We start from the raw sequence: 24,581 nt of genomic DNA on the forward strand, positions 1-24,581 counted from the left end.
TCTCATCCCTTCCTGGCTTTTGGACAATGAGACTGCTTACATCTGCTATGACAATGTCCCCACTCGCTCTGGCAGCTTTCATGGCTGGGATAAGTTATTTCCTCTTCTGGCACACAGCTTCAGGATAGTCCTCGTTGAGGAAGATGTACAGTCAGGTCCATAAGTATTTGGACAGTGACAAAATTTGCATCATTTTGGCTCTGCACGCCACCACAATGGATTTGAAAGGAAACAATCAAGATGTGCTTTAAGTGTAGACTTTCATCTTTAATTTAAAGTAATTGGACAAATTAACATAATCATAAATTTAATTCTGAGTTGTAATACTTGGTTGCAAATCCTTTGCAGTCAATGAATGCCTGACGTCTGGAACCCATAGACAAAAAAAGTAAAAATAATATATATATATATATATATATATATATATATATATATAAACTCTTAATTGTTGACTTTGACACAGATACGCCTACCTCCTGGAGGGTGTTCTTGATCTGGCTAACTGTTGTGAAGGGGTTTTTCTTCACCTGGGAAATAATTATTCTGTCATCCACCACAGTTGTTTTCCGTTGTCTTCCGGGCCGTTTGGTGTTCCTGAGCTCACTAGTGCATTCTTTCTTTTTAAGAATGTACCAAATAGTTGATTTGGTCACACCTAATGTTTTTGTTATCTCTCTGATGGGTTTTTTTTTCAGCCTAATGATGCCTTGCTTCACTAGCAGTGACAGCTCTTTGGACTTCATATTGAGGGTTAACAACAACAGATTCCAAATGCAAATGCAACACTTGAAATCATCTCTAGACCTTTTATCTGCTTACTTGTACATTAACTAATGAGGGAATAACACACAGCTGGCCATGAAACAGCTGAGCAGCCAATTGTCCAATTACTTTTGGTCCCTTAAAAAAAAGGGGGGGGGGGGGCGTAAACCCTCAATTTAAAGCTGAAGGTCTGCTCTTTCAGCTCATTATTTAATTTCAACTCCAATATGCAGTGGTAGACAGCTAAAATAATAATAACTTGGTCAATGTCCAAATATCTATGGACCTGACTACGTTCATCTCAAGTTCTTGGCTCTTTCCAGAACAGCTACCTTGTCCTTGAACCTCAGGAACTTTACCACTATTGGCCTGGGCCTGTCACCTGGACCAGTGGTGGGTTTTCCAGTCCTTTGGGCACGCTCCACCTCAATCTTCTTGTGGTCCATCTTGAGTTTCTCTGAGATAATTTCCCTCACTTTGTCCTCAGACTCCGTCCAGGTCTCATGTGGAGATTCTGCAATTCCATCCACAACAATGTTGTTCCGCCTTGATTGTCCCTCGAGATAATCTGATTTCTCTGTCATTGTTATTATGGATTCACATACAGAACTGATGTCCTCTCTCAATGACTTACAGATTGCTGTCATCTTGCCGATCTGATGTTTAAACTCATCGAGCTGACCCTGGGAGAACAGCAAACTGTTCTTCAGGTCCTGGACCTCTATGGTCAGGTTGTCTATTATTTTATTTGTTGACCAGTATTTAGACACAACACTTAAAGCTATTATCTTGTTGTTACAACAACTGCTTTGTCATGGTGACGTGTATGCGGTAAAACTAAGTCAAACGCAGGACACCGAGCCACTGGCAGATGTACTTTACTGACACAGTAATCAAAGTACAAAAAACCCAAAAACCTCCTAACAGGGAGGAAACAAATACTCGCACAACACAGCTACTGCCGACCTCACGAAAAACAATCACACACAATAACCAATGAGAGACAGGGGGTTATAAAGGGAATACAATGTAACATAATGGGAAACGGGTGTAAACAATAAAGACCAAACAAGACAAACACCGAAACATAGATCGGTAGCAGCTAGTACTCCGGGGACGACGAACGCCGAAGCCTGCCCGAGCAAGGAGGAGGAGCAGCCTCGGCTGAATCCGTGACATGCTTGTAGAACTATTTTTGTTCGTTTAAAATATCCTTCACCTGTGATAGAGAGACAATCAGGACCATGACAATGTCTTATTTCATGGTTCAAATAAAAACATTGTTGTGGTACCTTGACACCCAGACTGCAGAAGTTTGCATTTTCCAAGCCAAGTGCCCAAACAGACAAGGATGGAAACCTCAAAGGGGAGGTTTCATCACTTACACGTGGTCAAAAGTTTTGAGAATGACACAAGTATTGGTCTTCACAAAGTTTGCTGCTTCAGTGTTTTTAGATATTTTTGTCAGATGTTACTATGGTATACTGAAGTATAATTACAAGCATTCCATAAGTGTCAAAGGCTTTTATTGACAATTACATTAAGTTTATGCAAAGAGTCAATATTTTCAGTGTTGACCCTTCTTTTTCAAGACCCTGGCATGCTGTCAATTAATTTCTGGGCCACATCCTGACTGATGGCAGCCCATTCTTGCATAATCAATGCTTAGAGTTTGTCAGAATTTGTGGGTTTTTGTTTGTCCACTCGCCTCTTGAGGATCGACCACAAGTTCTCAATGGGATTAAGGTCAAGGGAGTTTCCTGGCCATGGACCCAAAATGTTGTTGTTTTGTTCCCCGAGCCACTTAGTTATCACTTTTGCCTTATGGCAAGGTGCTCCATCATGCTGTAAAAGGCATTGTTCGTCACCAAAAAGTTATTGGATGGTTGGGAGAAGTTGTTCGCTGAGGATGTGTTGGTACCATTCTTTATTCATGGCTGTGTTCTTAGGCAAAATTGTGAGTGAGCCCACTCCCTTGGCTCACCCCACACATGAATGGTCTCAGGATACTTTACTGTTGGCATGACACAGGACTGATGGTAGCGCTCACCTTGTCAACTCTGGACAAGGTGTTTTCCGGATGCCCCAAAAATCGGAAAAGGGATTCATCAGAGAAAATGACTTTATCCCAGTCCTCATCAATCCAATCCCTGTACCTTTTGCAGAATATCAGTCTGTCCCTGAGGTTTTTCCTGGAGAGAAGTGGCTTCCTTGCTGCCCTTCTTGACACCAGGCCATCCTCCAAAAGTATTTGCCTCACTGTGCGTGCAGATGCACTCACACCTGCCTGCTGCCATTCCTGAGCAAGCTCTGCACTGGTGGTGCCCCGATCCCGCAGCTGAATCAACTTTAGGAGACGGTCCTGGCGCTTGCTGGACTTTCTTGGGCGCCCTGAAGCCTTCTTCACAACAATTGAACCTCTCTCCTTGAAGTTCTTGATGATCCGATAAATGGTTGATTTAGGTGCAATCTTACTAGCAGCAATATCTTTGCCTGTGAAGCCCTTTTTGTGCAAAGCAATGATGACGGCACGTGTTTCCTTACAAGTAACAATGGTTAACAGAGGAATAACAATGATTTCAAACACCACCCTCCTTTTAAAGCTTCCAGTCTGTTATTCTAATTCAATCAGCATGACAGAGTGATCTCCAGTCTTGTCCTCGTCAACACTCTCACCTGTGTTAATGAGAGAATCACTGACATGATGTCAGCTGGTCCTTTTGTGGCAGGGCTGAAATGCAGTGGAAATGTTTTTGGGGGATTAAGTTAATTTTCATGGCAAAGAGGGAATTTGCAATTAATTGCAATTCATCTAATCACTCTTCATAACATTCTGGAATATATGCAAATTGCCATCATAAAAACTGAAGCAGCAGACTTTGTGAAAATTCATATTTGTGTCATTCTCAAAACTTTTGACCACGACTGTACAGTCTGATACACATAATGCATCTTTCTAGCTGGTGAAAAAGGCGGCCGAGCTTAAGGATGCTAGGCTAACACTAAGTGAACTCATTCCTTCCCAACAGGGGGCGGAAGAGCAAATTGACAAACCATCCAATGCCAGCCATACCCAGAACTAGTTTAGAATACTGTCTGACCAATCAGGCATGATGAAATATGGCTGGAGTGAGATTCCAGACAGAGCAGACTGTTGGGAAACCCATTCAGATGTTGCCTACCGGGAAACAGACAATCTCACCACAAAGCAAGGTGGTTTGGAACTGGGAAAACCCGCTCTTTCTGAGCAATCTGGCCCCTCCCAAGTAACACCTGTCAGGAACAAAGAACTTGACTCCTTGGACACTCTGGAGCAGCTCAATGAGTTGTCCCGTCTTATCAATAAATTTGATCCCAAACATAGAAGTGTTCAAGAATATCTTACAGTTATCTCGCTTTTCTTTAACCCTATTAAACTCCATAAAGTTTTCCTGATCAGGAAAACTGACTCGCTCGGTTCGAGAGTTCATAGGCCGACTACCCATCAGGTGCACAACAAATCAAAATATCAAATCAAATTGTATTGGTCACTTACACATATTTAGCAGATAAATATTTTGCAGGGGTATGGAAATGCTTGTGTTCCTACCTCCAACAGTGCAGTAGTATCTAACAATTCACAACAATACACACAAGTCTCAAAGTAAAAAAAAATCAATTAAGAAACATATTTATGTGAGTTGTAAGCAGCTGCTCACTTAGGTACTGGTGTGGTCCTGTATGCCTGGCATCTGATGAGGACCAGTGTCCTGACTTTTGGTTAGGACATTTCTGTCTATTCCTATGTCGCTGTGGGTTGTCCGACTGTTCAGCACTGTGATGTTTCTTAACAGAGACATATCCATCATGCCACATCTCATTGGTGAGGTCTCTTAGCTCATGGGGTGACATTGTATCTTCAGAAGCTTTGCATATGATCTTTAAATGATCTTCTTCCTTTGCACTTGGTGTATACACCCTTGGAAAGAGGGCCCATTTCATCCTATCATATTAGGTTCTAGGGTCCTCGTGGTGTCCTTGTTTTACCTGAGTGGCTTTCAAGAAAGATTCTGTGAAGTCATACTTAACCGTATATGCATGTTAAGTTCCACACCCCTCCTATGGTTGCTTACCTAGAGAGTAATCCTGACCTGTATCTGACCCCCAATCTAATCATGTGTAACCCTACAAAAGACGTTCACTGCTTGTGTCCTGGTAAACCCTTCATCTTATATAATGTAGATCGTCTGTGCAGCCTTAAGCCGTTTTCTGAGGATGAACGTTGTCAAACTGTAGTATCCGCTAAGGATGACATAACAGTCACGCAGGTTGAGATAGCCGGCGATTCGTGGCTCGTCAGTACCCCGGCCAGCCACGTCATAGTCACATATGATCGTCATGACACTGTCACTAAGCTGCCTCTCCCAAATCAAACTGTTCTCATCCAGGTTCCTGAAGGAGATATAGTACACCTAGGGGATGTCGCATTGTACTACCTAGACTCATTCAAGATGAGATTCTCTATGACGGTACTAAACTCCTTGACTTTAAGCTGACTACCCAGGGCCTGCACATCGCCCCAGTTAAACCTAAATCCCTTAGGACACCCCTCACCCATTCCTAGAGTCCATCAGACACCATCCAATGTGTTTCCATCATGATAGGCTGGATCATCACAGGATGTCTGGCCTGTGTACTCTACCTGCGCTTAGGAGTAGTATGACTGCCAACCATAGTCTCATGAACCGAAGCCTTGCTCCCCTCAACCCCTACCGGGATCCCGACAGGTCAAGGAGAGTAGGATGACCCAGAACACTCCAGAGGACCATTAAATAGCAGAACATCCACTTCAAACGTTCTATTCAGGACTTCACCCAGGGGCAGACTTAGTGATTTGGAGGCCCCAGGCAGAGGCCAGTCTGAGGCTCCCCCCTCATTTAAAAAAAATCTGTTTTATAGTAAAGACATGTAATTTAACTGTAAACATATATTACTTTTTAATTTGCCATGAACACAACCAGTGATTATGTTTCCATCTGATTGTCAAACAATTCACATCAAAAAGTTGGTTACCTTCACATATTCATCCAAAATAATTCCAGCATCCCAACAGTGCACTGTGCACCAGCCAACTTTCCTTCAATTCACAAGTGGCTAAAACAATCTCACTGGAGAAAGCATCAGAGCGAGCAAAACAACCCCCTCTGTCTTACTATACAGTGGGGAGAACAAGTATTTGATACACTGCCGATTTTGCAGGTTTTCCTACTTACAAAGCATGTAGAGGTCTGTAATTTTTATCATAGGTACACTTCAACTGTGAGAGACGGAATCTAAAACAAAAATCCAGAAAATCACATTGTATGATTTTTAAGTAATTAATTTGCATTTTATTGCATGACATAAGTATTTGATACATCAGAAAAGCAGAACTTAATATTTGGTACAGAAACCTTTGTTTGCAATTACAAAGATTATACATTTCCTGTAGGTCTTGACCAGGTTTTCACACACTGCAGCAGGGATTTTGGCCCACTCCTCCATACAGACCTTCTCCAGATCCTTCAGGTTTCAGGGCTGTCGCTGGGCAATACAGACTTTCAGCTCCCTCCAAAGATTTTCTATTGGGTTCAGGTCTGGAGACTGGCTAGGCCACTCCAGGACCTTGAGATGCTTCTTACGGAGCCACTCCTTAGTTGCCCTGGCTGTGTTTTTCGGGTCGTTGTCATGCTGGAAGACCCAGCCACGACCCATCTTCAATGCTCTTACTGAGGGAAGGAGGTTGCTGGCTAAGATCTCGCGATACATGGCCCCATCCATCCTCCCCTCAATACGGTGCAGTCGTCCTGTCCCCTTTGCAGAAAAGCATCCCCAAAGAATGATGTTTCCACCTCCATGCTTCACGGTTGGGATGGTGTTCTTGGGGTTGTACTCATCCTTCTTCTTCCTCCAAACACAGCGAGTGGAGTTTAGACCAAAAAGCTCTATTATTGTCTCATCAGACCACATGACCTTCTCCCATTCCTCCTCTGGATCATCCAGATGGTCATTGGCAAACTTCAGATGGGCCTGGACATGCGCTGGCTTGAGCAGGGGGACTTTGCGTGCGCTGCAGGATTTTAATCCATGACGGCGTAGTGTGTTACTAATGGTTTCCTTTGAGACTGTGGTCCCAGCTCCCTTCAGGTCATTGACCAGGTCCTGCTGTGTAGTTCTGGGCTGATCCCTCACCTTCCTCATGATAATTGATGCCCCACGAGGTGAGATCTTGCATGGAGCCCCAGACCGAGGGTGATTGACCGTCATCTTGAACTTTTTCTAATAATTGCGGCAACAGTTGTTGCCTTCTCACCAAGCTGCTTGCCTATTGTCCTGTAGCCCATCCCAGCCTTGTGCAGGTCTACAATTGTATCCCTGATGTCCTTACACAGCTCTCTGGTCTTGGTCATTGTGGAGAGGTTGGAGTCTGTTTGATTGAGTGTGTGGACAGGTGTCTTTTATACAGGTAACGAGTTCAAACAGGTGCAGTTAATACAGGTAATGAGTGGAGAACTGGAGGGCTTCTTAAAGAAAAACTAACAGGTCTGTGAGAGCCGGAATTCTTACTGGTTGGTAGGTGATCAAATACTTATGTCATGCAATAAAATGCTAATTAATTACTTAAAAATCATACAATGTGATTTTCTGGATTTTTGTTTTAGATTCTGTCTCTCACAGTTGAAGTGTACCTATGATAAAAATTACAGACCTCTACATGCTTTGTAAGTAGGAAAACCTGCAAAATCGGCAGTGTATCAAATACTTGTTCTCCCCACTGTATGTAGCCCAGTATGAAAATGTATGCACTCACTAACTGTAAGTCGCTCTGGATAAGAGCGTCTGCTAAATGACTAAAATGTAAATGTAAATGTATCTGATGCTGTCTGGCCAAAAAGAGTATGACATGCCATTCTCTTTTTGGCCAGACAGCATCAGATACATGGGCTACACATTAGAGTTCTTCATGGGTCCAAAAAGTAGGACCTGTTCCGAAATGGACCTGGGGCTTTCCTACTATGCATAAATAAATAAATTAAATATAGAGAACGGTTCTGAACGGACACGAGGACAACTACACCCGTTCCGTATAGTCCCAGTCCGATCCGAGTGAGGGAAGCAGCAGAAGAGTCTATTTTTAAGCTTTAACTTTATTAACCGGAGGTAATAAAGTTAACCGGAGGTAATAAAGTGCGAGGGAGAGGAGGGAGAGAGGTGTTTACCTTTAACTTTTTTTGCAATGCACTTTCTGAACTGTTAAAGGTAGCAATACGCAACAAAGAGTTTAGTCTACTGGAAAACCACATGAAAAAGGAGAGAGAGGTGCCACTCTAGCAGGCGGGGGAGGGGCGAGAAACAGCAACCAACCAAGCCGACTCGTGTTATAGTAGAATACTAGCTGCCATAACTAGGTTATTTATCATCCAATATGATTATGTAGTACCTGTCTTGACTGCATCAAATTGGGAGATGCTAGTTAAGCTAGCTAGCTAGGAAGGCAAAACCCCCTCCCTCCCCATTTCCCTTGCAACTTTGAAACTTCCCCTCAGATTTTACTGCTGCTGAACCAACCTGCTGAAGCAAGACAGAATGAGAGTGATGAGCTGAGCTGAGCAGCCCACGACAGTGGGTCGTTAGCGGGGGGCACCTTGAGGGGCCTCAAGAGGATGATAAAAAAAAAATATATATATATATTACGCCCAGCTCACGAGGCCCCTTGATGATGTGAGGCCTGAGTCAATTGCCTCTTCTGCCAAATGGTAAGTCCACCAGTAACAGCATCGTAACAGCAGGGGCCCGCCAAATGGTTCGCCCTGCTCTAAACAGACAGAATCCAGACCGTTCATTTGGAATCAGGAGAACATTCTTGTTAACACCAGAAACCTTGCTTTTTGGGAGAAATCATTATATAAGGATCTAGGCTGAGAGGCAAGAAGTGGAGGCAAGAACTATACTGATGCATGCTATGATCATTGTGTGCTGTAGAAATGTTAAATGAGATTGTGTATTCTCCCCGTTGTGAATAAATTCTCTATTTTTCAAGGAGAACAGGTTTTGTATCATTATGTAGGGAACAGTATACCCTGAACAATGACTCACCTTTCCCGGTGGACAAAGGATGTATCCATCAATAATGGAACAATATTCAATTCCCTAAGGAAAGGGATTCTCCTCCGTGGGGCTGGGTGCACCTCCTGCTACCACGGAACATGCTACCACAGAATATTTCAGCCAATCAGGCAAGGAGCCTCAGCACCTAGCCCCAAACTCACTGACCTCAATGTCCATTCGAACTGAACTATAAAAGCATGGTGCGAATAATAGCCATAGCCGACCGAAATCCTTCTGCTGCTCAGACGTCAGCGTAGTTGGTAACTGAAAAGCGCCCCTTGCTTATTGACCCCCCGATCTCAATGAGTGGAGGCCAAACACCAATGTTGGAATTTGAATGATTGTCCTCCGCTCTCGCTTCGATCTCAGTTGGACGAAGACACCAACCCGGAACTGTTTGAACAGGGACCTTTTGCACTGAAAGGGCGTTTGTGAATCCGAGAGATTGAGCTACTAAACGTAAACACATTCAATGCAGCCTTTTCTCACTCCTTTAATCCCTATTGGTGTGAGCATGTATCTTTCTTTCACTTTAATTCCCTGCTTTGTCTCGTTTAGAATCATTGTGATTATATTTTTTCTATCCTTGTGAGTTAAAAGAAACCATCCTCCTATCCATACTTGCTAAGAAAGTTTCCTCAGGACTTAAATGATAGGTGGTGCCCCGTTTACTGTAGAATATATATATACATTCATATTTTATATTCCATCCTTTATTACCCAATTAATTACACATTATCATAAGAACCTAAAAGGGTTCTTTGGCTGTGCCCATACGAGAACCCTTTTTGGTTCCAGGTAGAACCCTTTTTGTTCCAGGTAGAACATATTTGGGTTCCATGTAGGACCTTCAGGGTCCTACATGGAACCCAAAAGGGTTCTACATGGAACCAAAAAGTGTTCTCCCTGAAACCATAAAGGGTTCTCCTATGGGGACAGCCGAAGAACCCTGTTGGAACCCTTTTTTCTGAGAGTGTATGTATTTGCCATTGATGACCCTTGAGGTTGACTCTGGTCAACAATGTCAAAGCTCTCTATTTACCATCACATACAGTACCTACTGCATTTTAGTATATGTTCTAAGTGACATGACCCTTTTCTTGCTGTGTCATAGGTGTACGTTCTGTGGCGTCTGCTGTCAGAAGTATATCAATGCCAACATGGACGAGAAGTCGGTCAACACGGTACGATCCACAATGAAGGTGTTCGCAAATGGCTCAGAGACCATCATCTTTGTCTTCCTCGGCATCTCGGCCATAGATCCGTCTATATGGGTGTGGAACACAGCCTTTATCCTCCTCACACTCCTCTTCATCTTTGTGTTCAGGTTCATGGGTGAGTTTGGGTCATAATCTTTAGTATGATTTTGTGAGAGGGGGAATCAATGGAGATTCTATTTTGCTCAATCTCTACAGGATGAACAATATTGTGGTTTGGAAGTTTAGGCAATTACCAACTTGCAATCCTTGTGTGTGTAGCTCAATATTATACACAAGGATACTTGTTGAATGCTTCACATTACCAGCACTGACACTATGTGTGTGTATGCAGAGATTGGCAAAAGATGCATCTGAAAGTATCTTGTTTCAAATACGAAATACCCGACAGACCAATGTATCAAAATAAAATAAAAGGATACTTTTGTATAGTATCTAGATAACCACGCACCTTAACACCTGCCAGCTTTTCCCTGAGCCAGCCGCTCCAATGTGTCTGAGGAAACACCGTTCAACTGGCGACCGGGGTCACTAGAGCGCGATGAGCCAAGTAAAGCCCCCCCGGCCAAACCCTCCCATAACCCGGACGATGCTGGGCCAATTGTGCGCCGTTCTATGGGACTCCCGGGCACGGCCGGTTGTGGCACAGCCCGGGAATGAACCCGGGTCTGTAGTAACGCCTCTAGCACTGCCTTAGACCACTCGGGAGGCACCAAATACAGGAATTTTAGGTATTTTTGTATTTTCAAAATACAACAACATTCTCAATAACGATAACAAAAATCGTTCTACTTGCTATGACTTTGATGTGTTTTTTTTTTACTACTTTAGTTAACTAAGACTGAAAGTTGCTATGGATAAGATTGTCTGCTAAATGACCAAAATATACATACAAAAATTAACAATAGCAAAGCACACTGGGTATTATTATTGGTCTCATTTCGGGGGCAGAGCTAATTAGAATAATAACGAGCATGCTTTGCGAGTGTTCATTTACAGTACATGTACATTTTGGTAATTTAGCCGATGCTCTCATCACATCAGTGCCATCATACTTCTAATACCAATGCAGGGTAAAAGGGGCCACAAAATTGTGAACTGCTATAACAAAATGGTATAGAAAAGTATTTCGTATTTTGAAAATACAAATTACAGCTCTCGAAAGTATCTTGTTCAAAAGTTATTCAAAATGAATCGAATACATATTTTAAATACAGTCGCTAGTGAAAGTCTACACACCCCATATTAAATTACTATACTACAGTATTATTCACTGTAGTGTTTTTGCAGACGTTACAGTAGTATTCACTGTAGTGTTTTCACATTATACTACGGTATACTACACAATTCTATAGTAAGTACTGCACTTGAGCAAGGGATACTATAGTGTAGAGTATAGTATTCTACAGCATACTATACGATTCTATAGTAAGCACTACATACTCAAGGGATACTACAGTGTGGAGTATAGTCTTCTAGAGTATACTACAGTTAGTACGGAATTCTATAGTAAGTACTATAATATTCTGTAGTAAACTGTAGTATTTTCCTTTAACTTTTTACCTGGGCTTTGCTCCTTTCATATTTATTTTGATCCTGACAAACTCATATCCATAACATGATGCTGCCACCACAATATTTCAAAATGGTCAGATGATCAACAACATTGCATTCACTCCACATTACTTGCCTGTGTGACAAAGTGAAAAGAAGAAAGCCTGTGTTAAAAAAAATCCACTCCAAATCATCCATTCTGTTTGCAACAAGGCCGTTAAGTAATACTGCAAGACAACATGTCACAAACACAAAGAAACCACAAACACAAAGTGAAAGACAGACAGTTAAATATGGCTCCCAATCAGAGACAACCAGCTGACACTCGTTGCCTCTGATTGGGAGTCACTCAGGCCAACATAGAAATACAAACATAGAATTACACACCCTGGCTCAACATAACAGTGTCCCCAGAGCCAGGGCGTGACAGTACCCCCCCCTAAAGGCGCGGATACCACAGGGGAGGGACCGGGTGGGCACTCCGCCTTGGCGGCGGATCCGGCTCCGGGCCTGATCCCCACTCCCTCTCCAACCCCCCAAAGTACCCCTGGTCCGGTCTGGCCCCGCTGGCCGGAGCTGGACTGCACACTGATGGAGCGGATTGCTCTAGCTCCGGCGTAACGCATCTGACCGGTGCCGGACCAGGCACCAGTGGAACAGGCACGGGCCGTGCCGGACCGACGACGCACACCACTGGCTTGGTGTGGGGAACAGGCACGGGCCGTGCTGGACTGACGACGCACACCACTGGCTTGGTGTGGGGAGCAGGAGCGGGCCGGACAGGGCTGACGAAACGCACCACTGACTTGGTGCGGGGAGCAGGCCGGGCCGAGCTGGCGACACGCACCGTAGACTTGGTGCGGGGAGCAGGAACGGGCCGAGCCGGGCTGACGAAACGCACCACAGACTTGGTGCGGGGAGCAGGAATGGGCCGGACTGGGCTGGCGACGCGCACCACAGACTTGGTGCGGAGAGCAGGAACGGGCCGGACAGGGCTGACGAAACGCACCACAGACTTGGTGCGGGGAGCAGGAATGGGCCGAGCCGGGCTGACGAAGCGCACCACTGACTTGGTGCGGGGAGCAGGAACGGACCGAGCCGGGCTGACGAAGCGCACCACTGACTTGGTGCGGGGAGCAGGAACGGGCCGAGCCGGGCTGACGAAGCGCACCACTGACTTGGTGCGGGGAGCAGGAACGGGCCGAGCCGGGCTGACGAAGCGCACCACTGACTTGGTGCGGGGAGCAGGAACAGACCGGACCGTACTGGGGACACACACCACTGGCCCTACATTGGGATCTGGAACGGGCCGGACCGGACTGGTAACACACCCCAGTACCTCTCGCCGTGCCTCTCCACCTTCCATCCCCTCTTCGACCAGTGGCCCCCGTAACCTGGCGGCCTCCTGCTGCCCCGACGTCGTGAGCCCCCCCCCTAAAAAATTTCTGGGGGTCTCTCCTCCCCGTGGGCCAGGCCTCTATCGTTCTCGCCCAACTCTCGCTCTTCTGTCTCCAACTCCCGCTATTCAGCTCCTCAATGGGCTTGACCCAGTCGAAGCTCTTCCTCAACTGTTCCCAAGTCCATCCACTCTGCTCTTTACAAGGCTGGACCCAGTTGAGGTTGCCACGGAGATCTGCAAGCGATTCCCCAGGCGATGGCTCCTGGACACGCTGCTTGGTCCAGTTTTGGTGGTTTCTTCTGTCACGATCGTCAGGGAGAGACCAAGGCGCAGCGTTGAATGCGAACATTATATTTATTAGAATGATCACACGATCAAAACAACAGACGAAAACGTGATGTCTACGGTTGAACACAAACCAAATAAGAACAAGAAACCACAAACACAAAGTGAAAGACAGACAGTTAAATATGGCTCCCAATCAGAGACAACCAGCTGACACTCGTTGCCTCTGATTGGGAGTCACTCAGGCCAACATAGAAATACAAACATAGAATTACACACCCTGGCTCAACATAACAGTGTCCCCAGAGCCAGGGCGTGACACAACACAGCAAAGAAAATAACTTTTTCAAAACTGAATTAAAAACTACAGGTTTGTGTCAAATCCAATACAACACATGGTGAAACTCTAGGTTATTTACATAATATCAGAGAACCGGGGTTATAAGTGAAATATTTCACAATAGGATTTTGTTTCGGAACTCCCATAACTCGAAGAACCAAATCACAAACATCTGTTGGAGACAGACCGGGAGAACAGCGAAAAGGGTCCGACCCCCCCTGCTTAAAAGTGCCACTCTCCCACTCACTGACAATTTTCAAAGGTGCAGTGAAATACTTCACTCATAATATCAGAGAACCAGGGTTATGTAAATAACCTTGAGTTCTATATTTCAACTACTCATTCCGTATTTCACAATGGGATATAGTGAACTCCTGTATCGCAACTTGCTCTCCAAAAGCCAGGAGGTCCCGGCACAGATGACCCTAAGAGGTCCCGAAACCGATCTCCCAGAGGAGATACCCCAAAAGGAAACACGCTCAGTTCTCTGTAGGAGAGGGCCGTAGTAGGCCCCCTCCGAAGGCCAACATCCAACTATTAGAATAAATCCTAATAGCCCCCACTATCCCAGCAGGATAGTGTAGGAGAAGAGAAAGGTATCCAGCTTCTGTCGAAGGCAGGTACCAAGGAGAGCATAACAGCATAGTAAAAGGGTTTTGTCCACTCCAGCAAAGGCACAGAGCAGACACTGGAACGAAAGGAGATGCTCTTCTGGGAAAGGCAGCGGACAGGAAGTCAGAAAGAATCCCAAAAGCCGACCATGAATAAACTACTCGACCTGAATCACAGAGAGAGGTTAAGCAGGCTACATATAGGTACTGCGTGTTAGCAGCAGGCCGAAGGAAAACGGTCCACACGCTGGTTGTGCGCAGGGCATTTAGCCAACTGGTGACTGGGGCAGACACAGTGGTCAAAAGGGTTCTGTTTGCAAGGGTGCCATACGGGACCCTGCGAAAGGCAACCACATCAGGACTGGTCATAAGCAGGTAGAGAACCGGCTGACTGGAATGTCACTTATTATCGAGATGAGCTCGAAGGGCGAGGTGCAAGTCTCGGAATACACCAAAACGTAGACCACTACACCGCGAACAAGCATGTCCCGAAACACCTCGTTCACAAAGGACTGGAAAACGGATGGACCATTCATCAAACCATACGGCATCACCAGGTATTCGTAATGCCCTGTGGTTGTGCTGAATGCTGTCTTCCACTCGTCCCCCTCTTGGACACACACCAGGTTATATGCACTCCGGAGATCTAATTTTGTGAAGAAGCGTGATGGAGCCGGGCTGATGGACGAGAAGTAGATCTCCAGCTGCAGGAGGAATCACTGGCAGCGGGCAGCTGTCCCGTCATAATCCTTCGGTCGGGAGAGATTAATCCCTCTGGGTGCTGGGGTGTGGGTGGCTGGATCCGGTCGCTCAGCTGGTCCCGACGGGTTGGGTCCTCTCCTCTCCAGGCGTTGGATGACCTGGAGAACCCGATCCATCACTTCTCCCAAGCTTGCTAACATTGTAGAAGGCTCCCGGATCCGTGCCACGACTCCAGGCATGTGCTCTTCTCCTGCTGACTTCATGTCGGGTGTGTGATTCTGTGGCGAGTGATTTAAAAGGAGACAGACGCAGGAGGGTAAATCACAGAATAAAAGGGTTTATTCCGAAGGCACAGCGGTATGCAGCAATGCGTCAAACACAGTGAGTAATCAGGCGCACTGGTAAACAACAAGGCACACGGGTGAAATATCCCGGCGATACAAAATACATGGAGCTCCTCCGAGCTAAACTAACCTCCACAATAAACAATCACACACAAAGACAAAGGGGCAGAGGGAACACTTATATAGGTACTGATGAGGGGCTATGAACCAGGTGTGTATAATAAATAAGACAAAACAAATGGAATGATGAGATGAGAAGCGGCAGTGGCTAGAAGGCTGGTGATGACAAACGCCGAAGCCTGCCCGAAAAAGGAGAGGAGGCAGCTTCGGAGGAAGTCGTGACACAGGGAGGTTAACCATGTCAACCCACAGGGCTACTGTGAGCGAGAGAGCAATTGTCTCACACCCTCCATACGGAGCCTCTGCACCATATAGCCGGATCAAGCATAAATCGGCTTTTATGGGGGCTGCAAAACTCGGATTCCTCCATGTTGTGCTTGTCCAAGCTCGGGGAGCCTTAGCCAGCACTTTGCCAGTAAGGGACTTACAGTATTCCACAAGCACTTAGCTTCCCGTAGGCAAGCTGGAACTGCAGGTAGCAGTTGCTTTATTGGGGCTGAGCTAGTGGAAAGTCTTCTCCCATCGTACAGATCCCTTTCTCGGTTTCTGTTCCCCGGGGGAGCCGGCCACTCGATCTCCAGTCTCGTCGCGGCTCGCCTACAGACATCAAGGAACCCAAACTCCAGTGGAGCAATGGCGTCTTCTCTGTCTTCGGGGCTGTCTCGCCTAAGAGTCTGAGAGGGTGGGACCTGGTCGACCTCCATGTCAGGTGCCGCCTCAAAGAGACTGGCGAAGTTAATCGCTCCATCATCCTCATCGTCCCCTAATTTGCCTTTTCCCAAGACTGATAGAGGGCAGAATTGAGGCTATCCATGATCTCGTTCCAGCTGTGCTTGGTCGTGGGTTGAACCGGGCTACCGAGAGAGAGGCCGGTTTGAGTCTCTTCTTCAGATTCGCCTCAGTTAGCGACTTGCAGCAATCGTAGGACTCAAAGTCCTTGAGTGCCATCTTGGCATGTTTCCGTCCCAAGCACATTATGCACAGATGGTGAACATCCTTCCTAGCAATCTTAGAACTGCAAGCACAAGAACATGGGTATTTGAGTGCTGTGCTAAGCTCGTTTTGGGAAGAAAGAAGCCTTGTGGCTGATGACTAGTAGCGATTAGCACAGTAGAGAACGCTATATCAACGAGGCTGAACCACATTAGCTAGCAGCTACCTGGAGTTGTACTGTAGCTAGCTTGGTGCTAGCTGAAGGGGTTGAGCTAGGATAGTGTTAGCCTTTAGGTTAGCCTACTCCCACGACCGAAAGAGGCGTGTGGCCGGGTCAACGGTCTAGTTAGTACCGGCGAATAAACGCAGGTTAAACTAAGTGAGGGGGAGAGCTAGCCGAGCTAGGTAGAATTGCGAGGTTAGCTTGCCTTGCAGCGAGCTAGCCGAGCTAGCTTAAGCCTTGCAGCATGGGCTAACCAAGTCACACTAGCTAGCGATGTAGTTAGCTAGCAGGAGGGGGGACTGAGGTAGAAAGATATTTTTACATGAGCAATACTACCGTGTCGCAGGTAGAATAACATGATTAGCAAAGGGTGGCTATTTGAAGAATCTCAAATATAAAATATATTTTGATTTGTTTAACACTTTTTGGGTTACATGATTCCATATGTGTTATTTCATAGTTTTGATGTCTTCACTATTATTCTAAAATGTAGAAAATTGTAAAAATAAAGAAAAACCCTGGAATGAGTAATTATGTCCAAACTTTTGACTGGTACTGTATTTTTAAAAATTAGGAATATTTTTTATAATTTTATTTCACTTTGAAAATGTGAAGTAGGTTGTGCAGATCTGTATAGGAAAACTAATTTAATCCCTTTTTACATGTAATTTTATGGCAGCAAAATGTTTAGACTCTGCAGTGGGTGTGTAGACTTTCACTAGGCACTGTACATGTAACAGAAATATATGTGTGTATTTATATCATAGGGGTCTTTTTACTGACCTGGATTCTGAACCAGTACCGACTGGTTCCCTTGGACTTTATTGATCAAGTAGTGATGGGCTACGGTGGCCTACGAGGGGCCGTAGCCTATGGCCTTGTGCTCTTGCTGGATGAGAATAAGTACAAGGAGAAGAATCTGATGATCAGCACCACCCTCATAGTAGTGTACTTCACTGTGATGCTGCAGGTAAAATAGCTCATTTAAATGTCAAACATCAGACCATACATATTTCACCATTTGTAGTTTTCTTTCATACAATGTAATATGTCTTGACTTGAACAGACTGGTACAGTATATGTTAATTTGTTATCTCCTTATTTGTTGCAGGGAATAACCATGAAACCACTGGTCACCTGGCTGAAAGTGAAGAGAGCAGCAGTGACAGAACGCACACTAGCTGAAAAAATACAGAGTAGGGTAACTATCTGATTAGAAGTCTTTGTTGTTCATCAACCGCAGAGAATCAGACAACAAACCTTACATCTCTCGAATAAATCCCAAAAGTAACGTTTCTACTTTTAGTAAACTGTACTATGCCAGTTTTTCAATCACAGGTCTGTCAAATGAATTTTATAAACAGAGTTCCAAAGTTCCACGGTTTATTAAGAGGAGAACACACAAATAAATTAGCAGCAGGGCGAGATTCATGCGGACTTTAAATAAAGCACACTCGTGATGAAATACTCATTGTAAGCTACTACACTCGTGATGAAACAGTGTGAGATAGCGCACTCGTGGTATAATACTCTTATAGGATAACAAACTGGTGGTAAATGGCATAAGAATGCACAGTCTGCTTTCGAATCAAATAGCTCCCTCCTAAGAACAGCCAACCCAGGAGGTCTCTAGGGAAGAGTGGTGACACAACATACAAACATATATATATATATATAAAAAGACAATTTAACTAGTCCACCTACTAAGGCAACCCCAAGTATTTTACCTGGATACCAGCTCAACGACCTACCTATCGGGACACTAACTAACTCAACAGTAAGAGCAGCGAAAGGCCTCTCCAAAGCTCTCTGAAAAATACAAACATAATTATAACCCCAGATCATGTACACAATAGCACTTTCAAAACGTGTATCCTTTATTGAATACACAACATTTTAAAATATACTTGATTCACATTATAATGTTAAAAGCGAATGCCATTAAAATGAATGAGCTATACCCGTCTCCCTGAAGCTCCCGGCGGGTTACACAATAATTATTCTCAGGCTTGTCAAAGGTGCGACTGTAATATGCAACAACTCGTTCTCCTTCTGAAGTCAGCTGCGACAAGACTGCACGAGGCCTTCACTGCTGGCAGATTTCCCAGATCTGGGGCGATACACACAGGGTCCTGACACAAAGCCTGCTTCGGGATGTTAAAGGCTGTTGGTCCATCCCCCACTCAAAGAGAGTATTGACTGCCATGTGGATATCAGTAAAAACGACTTTGTCCGGCTTTGTCATGACGCCTGCCTGGCTGACTCTGTGTCCGAGGAAGGTAACCTCTTTCTGCATGAAACTGCACTCAGCCCAGCTCTTTGGATTCGGCCCAGAACTTCCCTAATGTTTTCCAACGCAGTCTCAAACCTTGTCCCACGCACCAGTAGGTCATTGAAATACAATACACATTGTTCCGGGCACACCTTTGAGAACCTTCTCCATAAGACAATGTCTTTGCTTTGTCTTCGGGTGCCAGAGGTACCTTCCAGTATCCGCTCCGTAGGTCCAGGGAGGAGAACCAAGCTGAGCCAGCGACATAATCGAGGCATCTGTCTATCCGAGGCAGTGGGTAGGAGTCTTTCACCATCTTGTTGTTAAGTTGCCGATAGTCAGCAGAGAACCTACAGGGTCCATCCTTTTTGGGGACCATGACTACGGGGAGGCCTATCACGGTTCATTGGGGTCAGTAGATGCTATCTGTTCTATGAGCTCCTCCGCTGCGGCTTCGCAGGCATAGGGCATCCATCTGGCGCATTGGCAATGGTGTGCTGCACCAAGTGGGTTCGATCTACATCAATAGGGGTGACAGCAAAGCTGTGCCGGAATGTGTAAAGTTGCTCCCACATGGCTTTGACAGTGGCGACTGCTGCTGATTCTGTGTCTGTGGTGACACTTGCCATCTGTAGAACTGGTGTAGGCGGGGGCTGTAGTTCCTCATGGGGCTCCATGGTGGTGGCTATCATTGGAGAGGGGGAACGTGCACTCTGAAAGGGGGCTTCCCACAGAAGGCTAGGGCACGGTTGGTTTGTTCGTACTGGGAGTGTCACTTTTCTGGTCAGTGGGCATCGTGGGAAGGCAGACTCACTGAGAAGGGGAATGGGTTTATCATCTTGGAACATAATGGTATTTGTCTGGAAGTCAAGCTTTGCCTCAGCCTCACAGTCACCCACCTGTAGACTTCACAGCTTCCCAGTATAGGAGCTCGTTCTCCAGTTACTGTGATCAAGGTTAAGCACCAGGTGGTTAAGGGTCACTGTGGAACCTGTGTCCAGTAATGCACATGTCAACTGGCCCCCCCAAACATGAACTCGACAGCAGTTAGTGGCAAGGGGGACAGGTGAATAGAGGCGGATGGGTCTGCAAGATGAAGGTTGTTCATCAAGGGCTGAGTGTCAGTAGCTAAACCCTCTTTTATAAAACATCAACCAGTTCATCTAAAAGTGTGTGAAATTGGTCAATTGAAATATAATCTTGACAAAATAAATCCATGACTCATCATTTCTTTTATTTTTTCAGACCTTCGACCACATGCTTGTCGCCATAGAGGACATTTCTGGACAAATAGGAGATAACTACATGAAAGATAAGTATGTGGACACTAACATCATATTAGCAACATCAATAAGTTATTATTATCATATAAGTATTATTTAAATAAATGTATTACATACCATTCCTTCAAAGACTAAAGTGAGCACTAAATAGTTTTTTGACTCTCTTCTGATATCCTTCTAAGGTGGAATAACTTTGAGGAGAAGTGGTTGTACTGGCTGTTGATGACATCCTCTGCCAGGAAGTCTTGTGACCAAATATTCAACATCTTCCACAAGCTCAACCTCAAGGATGCTTCAAGCTATGTGAAAGAGGTCAGGGAAAGCCATGACAACTTAATACTGTAGTTACAATGCTACACAATAGGTTAACCTCCAGGATCACTGATTTACTGTAACATTACAACAAATAGAAAAATTGGATGGCATACCATGACAAAAATGTGTATAGCAGATGTTACAGCGGGTGCAGCGAAATGGTTGTGTTATTAGAACTGTTAGGAGCTAGTAACATAAGCATTTCACTGCACGCACTGTTACATCTGCTAAACTTTGTACGTGACCATAAACTTTGATTTGATTAAGTATTTTTATCCCATTATCATAGGGAGAACGCAGAGGCTCATTGGCGTTCGTACGGAATGAAAGCAAGGCCGATGTGGATTTCAATAAGAAGTTTGGTGCCGATTTCTCAGAGATAATGCCTTACATCATGACAGAAAATATGGGACCGGATCATGTTCCAGTCTCCTCCATCTTGTAAGTAACATTGCCTGCATCCCAATGGCACCCTATTCCATAGGGCTGAGGTCAAAGGTAATGCACTATAGGGAATAGGGTGCCATTTGGGATGCAACCTTATGCATGTCTAAAACACATGCATCATTAACTTGGGAAGGCGGATATGTAAACTTAAACCCTGTTGGGTGATTCCACGCCAGCAAAAAATATTTTTGGTATCTCAGATTGTTCTGGCAATTCTAACATAGAAAGCATATTGGAAGGAAGGATGTTTGACATGGCCAACAGCTCTAAAGAGAGGCTATAGCAAGCACTACTAGCTTTAGGCACAAACACGGGTTTAGGTTGAAGCAACCTTGGACAACCATGGGGCAAAGTACAGGCACTGAAACTGATAGTGTTTGCAGCTTACTCACCTGCTTTGCGGATGTAATGGCTAAGTAAAGCAGTATTAAATTAGAGAACTCATTTCCATGCTTTCCAGCGGCGCAAACTATCTGCTTGGTCACTGGTTGTAGGCGATGTACGCCTTCCTGCGGCTGAAAAGCTGCTATACGGGATGCCAGTAAGACTGGCAGGGCCAGGAACGGGACCATAGGAATGGGATTTTGGCATGCATAGCGCAATCCCTCCTTAGAACAACCTTTCATAGATGGGGGGTTCCCTTGTCATATTGCTCCAATAAGGAGGCTAGACGTCTGTATCAGTCTAGCAAGAGTGGACGATCTGTTACAGAGGCATCACCTTAAGAAAACACGCATGGTGTGTTCCAATGGTCCCATAGTCACCATCCCATATTCGGCACCAATTTAGCAAACGGCCGGCCAACCCGGGTCGCTGTTGTGGGAAACAAATACCCTACGCATGGTGCCCAACGGTGGCTATACCTACAGCATAGCTAGCTGAACAGGTGAAAAGTGCCTGCTGTGTCTAACAGTCTGGGAGCCAGTCTGCTTCGTGAAGGGAGTGAATGCACCCTAGCGGTTGCGAGTCATCAGTGTAGTAAAATCCCTATATTGTAGGATAGGATGGAAATGATGTTGCATGACAGTTAACCAAGTTGATGGAGAACTAGTGACCACCCCGAGGAGATTGCATGAGCCTAGTGGATCCTTCTAGGATAAAGGCTGTCTCAAACCTTCTAGGATGTGCTCAACACCCACATGAAAACAATACTACAGTATTTACAGTTTCCTATAGTATAAATACTGTAGTAAAAAAAATATACAAAAAAACGACCATAGTCATGAATGTAGTGTTTCTGCGGACTGTAGTATCCTGTAGTATTTACTGTAGTGTTTTTGTTTTATTATCTTTGACATAGCATTGGGCACTTTCTCCTTGAGGAAAACTACTTGACAAAATACTCAAAGAGCAAATTTCCCATAACTTGAATGAATGTAGGAGTTCTGAACGGATAGTTCAGAGCTTCTGTTTTTTTCTATAACCTTTAGGGAACACAATATATGGTCTATACTTGGAATGTAGGTTTCCTCATTTATGGGTGGCACAAATTGGGATATGGGGGAGGGGAATAGGAAGGGTATATGCAAATTAAATACTGTAGTATATACACTATTGTAATTACTGTTGTGTTTTTGCAAACATACCTGTAGTATTTACTGTAGTTTTTTTGCAGTCTGTAGTATACTGTAGTATTTACTATCCTCAAAAAGCTACAGATGCACAATTTAGAGCATCTTGACTGGCTACAAAATTATATAGTAGGTACTACACATGACCAAATCACCAGATGTCACAAAGTGCTTCTACAGAAACCCAGCCTACAACCCCAAACAGCAAGCAATAAAGATGTAGAAGAACGGTGGCTAGGAAAAACTCCATAGAAAGGCAGGAACCTAGAGAGGAACCAGGCTCTGAGGAGTGGCCAGTCCTCTTCTGGCTGTGCCGAGTGGAGATTTTAAGAGTACATGGCCATTAAGGCCAGATTGTTCTTCAAGATGTTCAAACGTTCATAGATGACCAGCAGGGTCAAATAATAATCACAGTGGTTGTGGAGGGTGCAACAGGTCAGCACCTCAGGAGTAAATGTCAGTTGGCCTTTCAAAGCTGAGCATTCAGAGGTCGAGACAGCAGGTGTGGTAGAGAGAGCGAGAGAGAGTGAGAAGGTCGAAAACAACATGTCCGGGACAAGGTAGCACGTCCGGTGAACAGGTCAGGGTTACATAGCCGCAGGCAGAACAGTTGAAACTGGATCAGAAGCACAACCAGGTGGACTGGGGACAGCCAGGAGTCTTCAGGCATGGTCCTAGGGCTCAGGTCCTCAGAGAGAGAGCAAGTGATGGGAGAATTAGCGGGAGCATACTAAAGTTTACACAGGACACCAGATAAGGCAGGAGAATTTCACCAGATAGGAAAGACTTGACACCAGCCCCCCAGGCACATAGACTATTGCAGCATAGATACTGGAGGCTGACGGGGGGGGGGGGATCCGACGATATCCCTGGACAGGGCCAACCCCACCCACTTTGCCAAAGCACAGCCCCCACACCACTAGAGGGATATCAACAGACAACCAACTTACTACCCTGAGACAAGGCTGAGTATAGACCATGAAGATCTCCTCCACCGCACAAGCCCGAGGGGGCACAAAACAGGACAACGACCCTAAGCACACAGCCAAGACAATGCAGGAGTGGCTTTGGGACAAGTCTCTGAATGTCTGTGAGTGGCCCAGTCAAAGCCCGGACTTGAACCCGATCGAACATCTCTGGAGATACCTGAAATTAGCTGTGCAGTGACACTCCCCATCCAACCTGACAGAGTTTGAGAGGATCTGCAGAGAAGCACCAAATACAGGTGTGCCAAGCTTGTAACGTCATACTCAAGAAGACTCGACGCTGCCAAAGGTGCTTCAACAAAGTACTGAGTAAAGGGTCTGAATACCTATGTAAATGTTATATTTCCTTTTTTTTTATATTTGAAAAAAATAAGTCTGTAACGTAACAAAAAGTCAAGGGGTCTGAATACTTTCCAAATGCAGTGTATTAGCTGGAAGTAGAAGTGTAAGTGTTGTTGTCCATTAGTTTACTCCAATTAGGGTAGGGGTGGTAGGATTACGGGAAAATAATAAAGGAAAATATTTTTCATGTACAGAACCAGTCAAACATTTGGACACACCTACTATTTTCTACATTATAGTATAATAGTGACTATATCAAAACTATGAAATTAAACATATGGAATAATGTAGTAACTAACAAAGTGTTAAACAAATCAAAATATATTTTATATTTGAAGTTCTTCAAAGTAGCCACCCATTGCCTTGATGACAGTTTTGCAAACTCTTGGTATTCTCTCAACCAGCTTCATGAGGTAGTCACCTGGAATGCTTTTCCAACAGTCTTGAAGGAGTTCCCACATATGCTGAGCAATTGTTGGCTGCTTTTCCTTCACTCTGCGGTCCAACTCATCCCAAACCATCTCAATTGGGTTGAGGTCGGGTGATTGTGGAGGCCAGGTCATCTGATGCAGCACTCCATCACGCTCCTTCTTGGTCAGATAGCCCTTACACAGCCTAGAGGTGTGTTTTGGGTCATTGTCCTGTTGAAAAACAAATGATAGTCCCACTAAGCGCAAACCAGATGGGATGGCGTATCACTGCAGAATGCTGTGGTAGCCATGCTGGTTAAGTGTGCCTTGAAATCTAA

The 24,581-nt window shown here is 45.0% G+C and overlaps 1 protein-coding gene across 1 annotated transcript in view; it reads left to right on the forward strand.

Annotated features, from left to right (window-relative positions):
* LOC311120393 (sodium/hydrogen exchanger 3-like) overlaps positions 1–24,581 on the forward strand; it is a 61,471-nt gene that overhangs the window by 33,036 nt on the left and 3,854 nt on the right. The window contains exons 6-11 of the mRNA XM_084194996.1: positions 10,004–10,224; positions 17,385–17,587; positions 17,729–17,818; positions 20,135–20,205; positions 20,355–20,484; positions 20,777–20,928. Coding sequence (XP_084051122.1) covers positions 10,004–10,224; positions 17,385–17,587; positions 17,729–17,818; positions 20,135–20,205; positions 20,355–20,484; positions 20,777–20,928 — 867 coding nt within the window. The remainder of the gene's footprint in view (positions 1–10,003; positions 10,225–17,384; positions 17,588–17,728; positions 17,819–20,134; positions 20,206–20,354; positions 20,485–20,776; positions 20,929–24,581) is intronic.

Source organism: Coregonus lavaretus (genome assembly GCF_964263955.1).
Source record: "Coregonus lavaretus genome assembly, contig: HAP1_SCAFFOLD_986, whole genome shotgun sequence".
Classification (NCBI taxonomy): Eukaryota; Metazoa; Chordata; class Actinopteri; order Salmoniformes; family Salmonidae; genus Coregonus; species Coregonus lavaretus.